At 37.6% G+C, this 12,640-nt stretch overlaps 1 protein-coding gene across 1 annotated transcript; it reads right to left on the bottom strand.

Moving 5' to 3' along the window:
* Positions 1–8,595: 8,595 nt before the first annotated feature.
* Positions 8,596–12,060, bottom strand: LOC137245256 (circadian clock-controlled protein daywake-like). Its single transcript, XM_067775616.1, has 5 exons — positions 11,867–12,060; positions 11,611–11,703; positions 9,460–9,613; positions 9,124–9,257; positions 8,596–9,008 (listed from the first exon to the last, which is right to left on the bottom strand). Exons 1-5 carry the CDS (start codon positions 11,952–11,954, stop codon positions 8,677–8,679), a joined length of 801 nt encoding a protein of 266 aa, XP_067631717.1. The 5' UTR covers positions 11,955–12,060; the 3' UTR covers positions 8,596–8,676.
* Positions 12,061–12,640: the final 580 nt, after the last annotated feature.

Below are 12,640 nucleotides of genomic sequence, written 5' to 3'. Positions count from 1 at the left end.
TCATGAAATCTTCTATGATATATTAGACTAAATATCACCAAGTTTAACGTTTTTATATAGGAAATTAAGGGAGAAATGGCTAAAAACCTTTCTATCTGAACCATCGGTTGTATGGGATATATATTATATATAGCTCCGATCGAAATTATTTTTTTATGAAATCTTCTATGATATATTAGACTAAATATTACCAAGTTTAACGTTTATATATAGGAAATTAAGGGAGAAATGGTTAAAAACCTTTCTATCTGAACCATAGGTTGTATGGGATATATATTATATATAGCTCCGATCGAAGTGAATTTTTCATGAAATCTTCTATGATATATTAGAATAAATATCACCAAGTTTAACGTTTTTATATAGGAAATTAAGGGAGAAATTGCCAAAAACCTTTCTATCTGATCGATGGGTTGTATGGGATATATACTATATATAGCTCCGATCAAAGTGAATTTTTCAGAAAATCTTCTACGATATATTAAAAAGTTTATATCTCCGAGTTCCACGTTTATACTTTCTAAATTAAGGGAGAAATGGCCAAAATTCTTTCTATCTGAACGATCGGTTGTTTGGGATATAACTATATATAGCTCCGATCAAAGTGATTTTTTCGGGATATCTTCTATGATATATTAGAATATATATCACCGAGTTTCACGTTTATACTTTTTAAATTGCGGCAGGAATGACCAAAATCGTCTTATATGCACGATCGCATGCATGGGAGATATATGATATAGTGGTCCGATCCTACCCGATCCAACAAATGTCTAATATAATGCAAAAATACATCCTTGTGCCAAATTTCATTGAGATATCTCAAAATTTGAGGGACTACTTTGCGTTCAATCAGACAGATGGACGGACGGACAAACGGAAATGGCTATATCAACTCAGTTCGTCGCCCTGATCAATTCGGTATACCTAATGGTGAGTCTATCTTCTATATTTCTCAACATTACAAACATCGAACCAAAGTTAATATACCATTTCCTGTTCATAAAAGGTATAAAAAGCGTCAATCCCGTTAAAGCAAGCTGCTCCACAAAACATTTTTCTGAATAGCTTAGTTATATTTCTCACATTCTCATTTTCGAGCCATCTGTTGTTTTGAGTATCAGCTCATCGCCTGCATATTGAGCAATTGTAGTGCATTGGGAAATCTACTTTATCTCATCGCAACTTCTACGCAAACGTTATGTTCTTAGCAACAAATATTGCAATTGGGTGTAAACATGTCAGAAACGTTTTATTCTAGAACTTGATTAATATACAAATACAGACCGAGGTGTATTTACTGCAACATGCACACATGAAGACTGTCACTGTATAATTGTTAAGATCAAGTGTGTATTTTTGCTGCTTGACTTCTCGGCCGCCTTAGTCTTAATACGCAATTGTAGCTAGTTTAACTAGTGTGCGATTACTGAGGGTCTTACTAACTTACTTAATTGGCGCTTAACCGTCTAAATGGTTATGAGCGTCAGCGGATGTAATATCTTTAATTACAAAATTTTTTTTTTGTATTTATTACCTTTTTCATTACTAATATTAGATGAAAGCGCAAGTATAAATAAAGATGTGTATGATTTTTTACAAAAAGTGGGGGAGGAGGAACAGTTTGTTTAAAATACCACAGCTAAGCCTATTTTTAGGTTGTTGTAGCAGTGCTTTACACCATCCAATAGGTGCGATTACCCATAAATTGTCACCAATATCTTCTAATGGAAATCCAAGGTAATTTGCAGTATCAACAGGGGTGAAGTAGAGAGTAGGAGGTGAATAGGTAATTGGTATCATGTGTGGACGCATTACAAGCAGGACATACATTATGTATGTCTGGGTTGATTCTGATAGTGTATTACCTATTACAGTATCCAGATTAAAGAGGTTGCTTTGCTCTACTGGAGTTCAGGGTATTTGACTTTAAGAACGGGGTTCCGACGCTTTTTTGTTGATATCACTGAGGACTTATTTTTGCTTGTTTTCTCTATATATAACTGAGAGCTCATGTGCCTCAAGCATGCGCTCGTCCGCCCATGTTTTCAACAGTACACACCCACCTTTTGCCTCTGCGTCATCAGTCATATTCGTTTATTTAGTTTATTTTTTCTAAGTCAGACGTAGCTGGTTCATTATTTTACGCAGTATTTGATAATAGAGGCGCTTCCTTCATTACTTCAGCACACTCTGAATTTCGGTTAACAGGTCGTCATAATCATTGCTGCAGTTTTGAAACCTTCCGTCATTCGTCAGATTTTCTGGCATCATTTGAGATATTTGAGATATGCCCACTAACTATCATGACTCAATTTATTTTCACATTCTTTAATCGCGAGACAGATAAGTTGCTGCGGCTATCTATTTATGTTAAAATCTGGCACTTAAAATGACCAAAATTAAAGCAGTAGCGAAAGCAATAAACCACAACTTGTTAAGAGATGTTACATCGTGGTCGCTGAATTTTACACATTTTTCCCTACTGTCAGACCATAGACGCATTTCTGACAGTTACCATAAAATTTTGTATGGGATCTTGTATTCTTGAAAACTTAAATTGAGGTGGATATCCTTACACCAATTTCACACAAAAAGTTAATGAAATAATTTGTCATATTTGCTACATTCAAGAACTTATTGATCTGAATCTCTCATATTGTCGTTACAATAAATACACTTGTGTTGGACGAAGCTTAAACCAAAGAGGTTTGCTAAATAACAGGCACCCTAATGCGTATACACATTTATTTACGTAATTAATTGAGCCAAGTAAATTAAATGTTGCTCATACGACACGGCACTCTGAAATGAACGTATGTGCATAGTAAGTTGTCAATGCTTTTATAAATTGGCAGCGATTGCATCTACACTTATTTATATGTCCACGTCAAGTTAAAATATAAATTGCGCATTGCAAGTATCACTTTTTGTTAAAGTTTGAATGATCTAAATTTGCATGTTCCGCCTCAGCCACGCTTCTAAATAAACGTATGAATTAAGTTATTAATGAGAGACCATTTTTTTCACTTAAAAGTTTACACATATTAAAGTTTGTTAACGAGCTCTGCTTTTCAGATCTCTTATTTAAATAATTGTTGATAAGATAACTAAGGCATGCTTTTTGGCGTAGAATTTTTTTATTTTGAAGCACTTGTAGGCACACTCCACACAGGGTGGTCAAAAGACTGGGTCACAAAAAAGTGGCAAAAGTCCGAAGGTGCAGGAAAAAAACTAGTTTGATTGCGTTCATTCTCGAAACCACAGATGAAGTGTTTTTTTTTTTTTTTATCGTAACTTGGTTATTTGTATTCCGATTGTCATACTATTTATACCATTATTTTATTATATTCCCTCCTGAAATCCTTTTGAGCTGAGCATATATGTGTTAGCTCATCAGGACTTTTATTAAAATCGATTTCTGTGTGGCCTGGAACCTAGATTAGGTTAACCTGCAGACTCTCGCTGGGTTAAAAGTTTGAGTCTATATCTGAAAATCTGTTTGATAAATATCGTTAGCTTAATGTGAAAATGTGCTAAGTCACTTTTTACGAATTTTACAGGAGACGAAAAAAACTGAATAATTTTGAAATAACATTTTTTTCAAAACTGTGAATTAGGATACCTTAGTTGCAATACTTTTGAGTGTAGAAGCTTTGAAAAAGGTAAATAAAAATCATGTATGCTAACCCAGCAGCTATTTTATGACTTAGCACAATTTCCTTACTCAAAACAAATTTTTTCTCCCGACTTAGCACTTTTTACTCAATATGTTTCCCCATCACTCCTCCCCTTTAATGATTGAAATATAACATTAAAACTATATATCTCACAAAAAATACTAGTTATTTGTCAAACTATTTCTAACTATTGGCGGCCACCGTGGTGTGATGGTAGCGTGCTCCGCCTACCACACCGAATGCCCTGGGTTCACACCCCTGGAAAGGAACAACAAAATTTTAGAAATAAGGTTTTTCAATTAGAAGACAATTTTTCTAACCGTGATCGCCCCTCGGCAGTGTTTGGCAAGCACTCCGCGTGTATTTCTGCCATGAAAAGCTCTCAGTGAAAACTCAACTGCCTCGCAAATGCCCTTCGGAGTCGGCATAAAGCAAGTAGGTCCCGTCCCGCCAATTTGTAGGAAAAATTAAAAAGGAGCACGACGCAAATTGGAAGAGAAGCTCGGCCTAAAATCTCTTCGGAGGTAATCGCACCTTTCATTTATTTATTTATTTTATTTCTGTACTCTTTTGCCGGATGGTGCGCAGACAATAACTTATTTTTAAATTCAAATACATGCTGTGTTGTGTCTTATTTCATAAAGACAACTGCCACATACTTTATCTACAAACTAAATGCTAAATCTCTTAATTGTTGTCAAGAGCGTAAAGACTTGGGTGTAATTTTTGACTCCAAACTCTCATTCTAGTCACATTGATTTCGTTGTTTCAAAATTTGTTGCAATGGTTGGGTTCAGTAGACATAACACCAGTGACTTTAAGGACCCTATGACGTTGAAGGCACTTTATATGTCCTTGGTCAGAAGTGGTGTGGAATATTGCTCAGTAATATGGAATCCTTTCTATGAATCTAACTCCTATACAATTTTACAAAATTGCTTTACATATAATTCACTGGCCTCCCATCATATACAAGCAGTCACAAAGGCTTTGGGGAGTGTAATGTCGATGTAATGGTCCTTTGCCGGATACAGATCCGGTACGCTCCGGTACCGCAGCACCCTTAAGGTGCTAGCCCGACCATCTCGGGAGCGATTTATGTGTCCACATTAAGCCTTCAGGCCATTCCCTTCCTTCCCACCCCGAAGTTCCATGAGGAGCTTGGGGTTGCCAGAGCCTCGTCTGTTAGTGAAACAGGATTCGCCGCGGATAGGAGAGGTTGACAATTGGGTTTGGAGAAGCTATATATGTACATATTGTGCTAGAAACCCCTTGCGAGGGTTGCGAACACAACCCCTTGTATATGGAAAAAAATCCCAAGTATATGGAAAATATCTAAAGTGGTATTTATTCCTAAGGCAGGTATGGCATGCGACGCGAAGCCTAAGGATTTCAGACCTATTAGTCTATCTTCCTTTCAACTAAAGGTGATGGAGAGGCTGATGGAAACATATATCAGGGAGGCAGTGAATGACCAACCCTCTGAAGCACAACACGCCTATATGAAGGGTAAATCAACGAAAACGGCATTGCACGAAATTACATCGTGCATAGAGAGATCGTTCTCCTTCAATGAATACTGCCTGGCAGCCTTCCTAGACATAGAAGGAGCGTGCAATAACATTAAACCCGACTCAATCATTAAGGTACTGACTGATCTGGGCATCGAATCTCAGCTGGTGGGTCTTGTGCACCAATTGCTGCTATGCAGGGTAGTACAGGCAGAACTTACAGGGATATCGGTGAGCAGGTTCGTCAGTAGGGGTCTCCCCAAGGTGGAGTCCTATCCCTTCTGCTGTGGGTCTTGGCGGTGAATCAGCTGCTAAGGGACATGGCGGAGGGGAGGGGCTGTAAAGCTATAGCATATGCTGACGACCTTGCCTTGGTGATAAGTGGGAAGTTTCCACAAACTCTTTGCGATACGATCCAGGTAGAATTAAGAAGGGGCGAAGCATGGGCCGTTGATAATGGTCATGGGCGTGAACCCACATAAAACGGAGCTGGTGCTCTTTACGAAGGGGCATAAGATACCACGTCACTCAACTCCAGTGCTGGCAAACACAGTGCTTAAGTTAAGTGAGTCCGCCAAGTATCTAGGGCTCACACTTGATAAGAAATTGAACTGGACACAAAACACCACGGAACGTGTCCGTAAGGCCACGGTTGCCCTCTACACATGTAAAGGGGCAATTGGACGGGAATGGGGAATGTCCCCTATGATAGTACATTGGATATACACGGCCATAGTTAGGCCAATATTGCTATACGGGGTGGCGGTATGGTGGCCCGCCCTGAATAAATCCTCGACGGTTCTTGCTCTTCAAAAGGTGCCAAGATCTGCACTACTATGCATAAGGGGAGCCATCCGCACAATTCCAACGGAGGCTAAGAATGTAATACTGAACCTACTACCCATAGACATAGTAGGCATTAAATATGCAGCATATGCAGCTATCGGGCTGAGGAAACTGACCACATGGGCGCACTGCAAATATACTGAAATTCTAGACAGATTCTGCATACCAGAATGGACAGATTTCTGCAAACCACATACCAACTTTAACAAGGGATACGAGATATTAATACCCGAGAGGGAACAGTGGGTGAATGACCCTGATTGGCCCACTAACAGCATTCATATCTACACAGATGGATCTAAACTGGATAACAGGGTCGGAGGGGGTGTGTATTCGGAACGATTGGAGACACAAAGATCGCTTCGCCTTCCGTATCACTGTAGCGTATTTCAGGCCGAGCTTGCGGCCATACAAGACGCTGTGGACTGCCTTAGGGAGAAGGCAGTCTCTCATAAGCACATTTACATTTTCTCAGACAATCAAGCAGCACTGAAAGCCCTTGACTCTGTCACAGCTAATTCTGAAACTGTAGTAGGCTGTCGCAGATCACTTAACCTGATGGCTGAACAGTTTACTTTGCATCTGGTATGGGTTCCGGGACATAAGGGTATACCAGGTAATGAGAGGGCAGATGAGCTTGCAAGAAAAGGTACCTCCCTTCCACTCTCGCCATCCTGGAAGAGGTTGGGCATGTCGCTCTCCACCTGCAAGCTCAAGATAAAGGAGGCTATACTGATGGAAGCAGGAGCCAGGTGGAAGCATCATGATAGATGCCACACGGCAAAACTCACATGGCCGGAATGGAATGAGAAGAGATCGCGAGAGCTTCTCACCCTCCGCAAGAGGGATGTTTCCTTAGTTGTGGGTCTTCTTACGGGTCATGTTTGTATTGGACCGCATGCGGAAAGGATTTGCGCTCCATTTAATGATTATTGTAGAAGCTGCGGCAACGAAGAAGAACCTGAAACTGTTTGGCATCTACTCTGTGAATGTCCAGCGCTCGGTAGAAGAAGGCAACGTCTTATGGGCAAGATGTTTCTCGTAGATCTGACTGATATAGCTGAGGTCAATACACGACGTTTAGTTAGCTTCATAAACTCAACGAAGTGGTTTGATTAGGAGAGTGGGAACAAATCCGTGTGGTTTCACAATGGGCCTATAAAGGCCTAAGTGTGCCGCTCCAATGTGGACGGCAGCCACTTGAACCTAACCTAACCTACTGCCCAGTTTAGAAGTTTTGCAATTTAGGTTAAACAAGTTTGATTAAAAGCTTAAGGCAATGAGTGATTTAAAATTCAGGCCCATACTTTCAACAGTGCTGTCAAAGGCAAAAGTTGTGCACATATATATTTTAACTTTGTTATAATATCTAGAATAGCTAGCACTTTCATCGCTACATGTCTGTCAGAAAATATACTATTTAAGACTGAAGTTTGAATGATTTAGACATTTCCCGAGGTCATTAGGAAACAAATTCTGGTATCGCTTAGATACTAGCGCGGCCATCTCGGAAACGGGTTGATAAGTCCACGTCGAGCTCTAGTTCTGTGAATTTCGTTACCTCTTCCGACAGGCGTGCCTAAAGCGGGAATAATCCAAGTCCTTGTGGGGTTGAACAGTATTCTACATGGCCCTACTAGGTATTCATATTTCCTTCGATTGTGTATGGTTTGCCCCGATCGACAAACCATAGGCCATACCTGATCAAAAAATTGCTCTTGGATACATTTGTTGTATACTATAACTCGATCCTTAGGGCCAACGCAGCAACACTTTGCATAAGAGGTTACACACATTCACAGCTATATGATCATAAAAGTGAGTGAATTTTGGTTCACACAAGCAGAAGTCGCATAAGGTTTTAGTTTGCCTCCTAGCCTCAGATAATTGGCACTAGGTGCTATGTTACTTGTTGGCTTGGCAGGTTTGGCAGTTTGGTTTCGTGTCCAGTGCTCCACAGATTAATAGTACAAATACTAGGAGCGACAGAGATATCAGATCCCGAAGCTGAAAAATGTAGGTCCCAGTATGTAGATCGGTTATATATCCATGATAAGGGTAGATGTTCTGCTTATCTGAATCCAACCTAAGGCCCACGCAATCATAATAAAGGCATTTCCATGATTTCACTCATCACGGAATCGAATAGACATGAGAAAAGTATTGGCAAGATTTTCAGAGTACGCCAGAACCTTAACGCACATGGCTTAAGTTTTTCTAGATTGTTAATTACCGTGAAGAATAATAGCAGAGGTTAGAGCATACCCGCTTGAAGTGTGCCTCTACATATTTATCAACAACGGAAACCCCCGTTTAGTAGATATCCTGCAGTAAAGAATTGGTGACGAAGTTCTGTTTCCTATTTATTGCTCTACACTCACTTTACCAAGCACAAGTTATGACGAGTCAACTATCATAATTTTGAAAGCGTCTTACGAGATAAAAGGAGAATGTGAATATCCTTTCTCGGAATACTTCAAATATCAGGCTTTCTGTGGTATGTATGCCCACGTATGTATGCTGCTCCGTTGAAAGGGGATCTCATAATGAAATATCCATTTGTGTAAGTCTAATAACATTTTTTTTATTAACATACCAAAGAGTAAAATTTTTCATATCCAAACATTACAACAACAACGCTAAACATAAAATTCACTGGCTTTAGGAAAATTGGCAAAGAAATAATTTGCAGGTACGTAAGCAAAGATTTTTGTAAAATGATTTTTGAAGACCAATTCGATTGCTTGCTCCAATGCCGGTCGAAGAAGACCTGTCAGTTCACGCCAATTTTGATTGAATACATCATTCGTGGTGGTCTCGAGATCAGTTTGCCCGCCGAATAAATTTTTTACATCGACATGAAAATCGCCAATTTTAACGATTTTCGATTTAAAGCCTATAATGTCCACAAATGTAAAATCATCTGTGTCACGAATTTTTGCGGAAATATGAAACTGCAAAAGAACATTGGCTGAAAGAAAAACATGTTCAAGATATATTAAAAAATTAATAATAGATTCAAAATTAAAAGTAGGTTATCTAAGCGAACACTTGTTAACAGAACTTCAACTTTTTTCTTGACTTACTTGCATCTATTGTGCCCGGTCCTTGACCATCAATGTTAAAGCCCAACACTGTGCCCTTAGCCTTGTAGTTGCCATCTGCATGCAATTTTTTTATTTCAACTGTGACATCCAGATTTAATTTTTTTTTATCCACACTATTTTAATATTGAAATGAATGAAAATATAACAAATAAAAATAATTAATTAATTTAAAAGAAAATTTATAAAAAACGCTAGTGGCTTTTTGGAATTTTTCTGCAATGAAAATTTCCGGACAGCCATAAAAATAAATACTAAACTTACATTATTAATCAATAAAAATTAATTGTAGTAAACAACAATAACAATACTACTTACACAGCATTTTTGATAACCACTTCACTACCACCGTGTAAAATTAAGTTTTCTAGTTCCGCGAAAAGATTGAATGTAGCTCCATTATTTTGATGAATTTTAATCCGTTTGATAGTTAAAGGCTCCAGGGGACTTAAGCCCTTTAAGCCCGGAACGCCTAGATAAGAAGTTGATATTTTATACTTCTTAGAATTATTTTGATTGTCTAATTTTTGAAGTTATACTTCTGTGGGCGCGTTATAAGAAAACTACGAAAGTGAAACTTCAAAAAAATGTAACACAAAAAAACAAAAAAAACAAAAATTTTGAGATTGTCCCGAAATCTCCAAAAATTACCTTGAAATAACCTAGAGAAGAAAACTATAGCGAGCACATCTTTGAAATTATACCGAGAATTCTCTTAACATGATACTGAAAGAGTCACAAAATAATCCCGAATTATTTCCAAAATAGTTTGGAAATAACGGAAGGATCTTTTCAAAACTATCCCGAAAATAGTCCCGAAAAAAAGGAAAACGTTTTCAAAAAGATAACCATAATGATTCGGAGATATTCCCAAATAGATTTAAAAGTAGTCTCGGGGAAAGGAAGTGCGGTTACGAAAACCAGAAATAATGTCACACCCATGAAATGATAAAAGTGTTAGGATAACAATCCCGAAAATATTCAGAAACCATCCCCAAATTTTCAGTAAAAATATCCACAACGAACCTGACAATAGATCTGCAATGGTACCCGTTATGATCCAAAAATATTTTCGCAACAATCCCTAAAAAAACCAAAAACAATTTCTATATAAATATTAGAAAAATTCTGAAATTATTTAAAAAATTTCAGAAAACTTACCTAAAATGACCAGAAAATAAACCCGAAGCTACACTGAACACAAATCAGAAATTATACTGCAAACAATCCGAAATAGTAACGAAATAATAACAAATTTGTGTTAAAATGGTCATGAGATTATTCCGAAATATTTATTTCCAAAATATTTTTGAAATGATACCAAAAATGGTCAAAATTATTCCGAAAATTATAACGGAGATATTTCCAATGAGATTCCTATAATGATTGACAGATAGTCCTAATATGATTAAAAAGTTTTCTCGAATTGATTGGTAAGAAATTCCAAAACGATGAACAATTTTTTTTTAAATGATACGCAGATAGCCCCGCAAACATTTTGATTTTATATCCAAATTACCAAAAATTATTCCCAAAAACATCCCAATCCCATCTTCTTCTAAAAATTATCCCAAATATGTCCAGAAATAATCCATAATCGATTTCAATATAATGCCGGAATAATGTGAATAAGTGGCGGTAGTTCAGAAATAATCCCGAACACAAACCCAAAGTCCTCAATTATATTGTAATAATACGGAACAAAGTCTCAGAATGATTTCAAACCAGAAATCCCAAAAGCCTGTAAAACCCACTGATAATCCCGAAAACAATTGCGATGTCAGAGTTCCGAAATGTTTCCGAAAATCATATCGAAATAGTACTTAAATGGTCCCGAATTAATCCAAAAACAGTCCCGAAACGATATTTGAAAATAATAATGGATGGCATAAAATTTAACGCGAATTCGTCTAAAAGCGATTCCGAATTGATACGGAGATAGTTCCTAATCGATCCCGAAAATAATACTGAATTTTGTGAATAAGCCGTAGATAGTACCGAAATAAAAACGAAATTAATTTCTGAAATCGTCCCTAAATGATCCCAAAAGTGTGCCATACTGTGGACACAGCCACGAAGTGATCCCCAAAAGAGCATGGAAATTGTCCCTGCAAGCCATGGTCGCAACACTACACGATCTGAAACTGAAATAAAACTTGACAGTGCTTCAGTCGGAGTGTTCCAATTTTCTTGGAGGTCAGGATAGGATAGGATGCTCACATTTCCTCTCTTTCTGACTATATGCGTGTCAGGAACTTATGACAACACAATAAGTTGTAATTCATGGGAGACTCGATTAACAACAATAATAAGAATTCCGAATGGAATTTGGAATGGTTTTTGTTATTGCAGTTCACAATGGGAGTTGAGTTTACATATCAACAAAAAAAAAAAAACACATATAAGGCGTTCACTTCTTACGAAACTAATTATCATAACCGTGTTTAAATAAATGTGTTTAAATCTTACCATCTTTCCACTCGTTGAAAAGCACTTTCAGACTATCCGCAAAGCAGCTGTTTAAATCAGCAGCATTGAAATCGCAAGTTTTTAAATAAGAAGCTATAAAGAGAAAAACAAGTTTTAATATTTTTCCACAACTAATGATGATTTGCAAAAAAGTTTCCGAAAGATGTGTAGAATGCTTCCGCAGTGACAGGCCTTGTCTTCGATCATTCACGCATGTGAGGGAAGCAATTAAATTGTCTGTGGAGTGATCGCTTACGTTTTTCAGTTAAATATTTAGATGACGTATTGTTTATTTGTAGCACAAACGCTAATAAAACTGTGAAACTAGAAAATTCGAAACGCATTTCTAAAATTAGTAAAATTGAACTATTTATAAAACAATAAACCACAATTTTGTTCTTTTCTATTTCAAATACGTATTTAACTGTCCTGCTCAATGTTCACTTTTGTTCTGCGTTGCTTTATTAGTAAACCTTTAATTTTATATTTGATTATAAATCTTGATGTTATTTTGTCTTGTTAGTTTTTATGTATATGTTTAAAAAATATTATACCTAGCTGTACGCACTACCCCTATCCTACTGTTAGCGATTGTGGCGATATAAACGAATGAAAAGTTATAGAACTCCCTATGGAAGAAGTTTGGCATAAACAAAATAAGCTATTGTTAGTTTTTGAGATATGTTGATACATTTTTGGGATACGACTGTAATTGTATATACTATTACTTACTTAATTTGCGCATAACCGTTTAAACGGTTATGACGGTCCAACAAGGCGTGCCAGTCGCTTATTCTCTCTGCCAACTTGCGCCAGTTGGTCATCTATCGTTTTCCACGTGGTCCTTCCAGCGGAGTGGGGGCCGCCCTCTTTCTCTGCTTCCATAGGCAGGTTCCGATAGAAACACTTTCTTAGCCGGAGCGTCATCTTTCATTCGTATAACACGACCTAGCCAGCGCAGCCGCTGCGTTTTAGTTCGCTGGACTATGTTGATGTCTGCGTAAAGGTCGTACAGCTCATCATTAAATCG

This window comes from Eurosta solidaginis, chromosome 1 (genome assembly GCF_040869045.1).
Source record: "Eurosta solidaginis isolate ZX-2024a chromosome 1, ASM4086904v1, whole genome shotgun sequence".
NCBI classification, from domain to species: Eukaryota; Metazoa; Arthropoda; class Insecta; order Diptera; family Tephritidae; genus Eurosta; species Eurosta solidaginis.
This window is presented reverse-complemented; position numbering and strand designations above follow the sequence as displayed.

Excerpts from the sequence above, each read along its gene's own strand:
- LOC137245256 (XM_067775616.1), bottom strand. The coding sequence starts at position 11,954 with ATGCGTTTCGAATTTTCTAGTTTCACAGTTTTATTAGCGTTTGTGCTA. Across the intron at positions 11,704-11,866 it reads TAAATATTTAACTGAAAAAC|CTTCTTATTTAAAAACTTGC; the intron begins GTAAGCGATCAC and ends TTCTCTTTATAG. Across the intron at positions 9,614-11,610 it reads TTTCAACGAGTGGAAAGATG|GCGTTCCGGGCTTAAAGGGC; the intron begins GTAAGATTTAAA and ends CTTCTTATCTAG.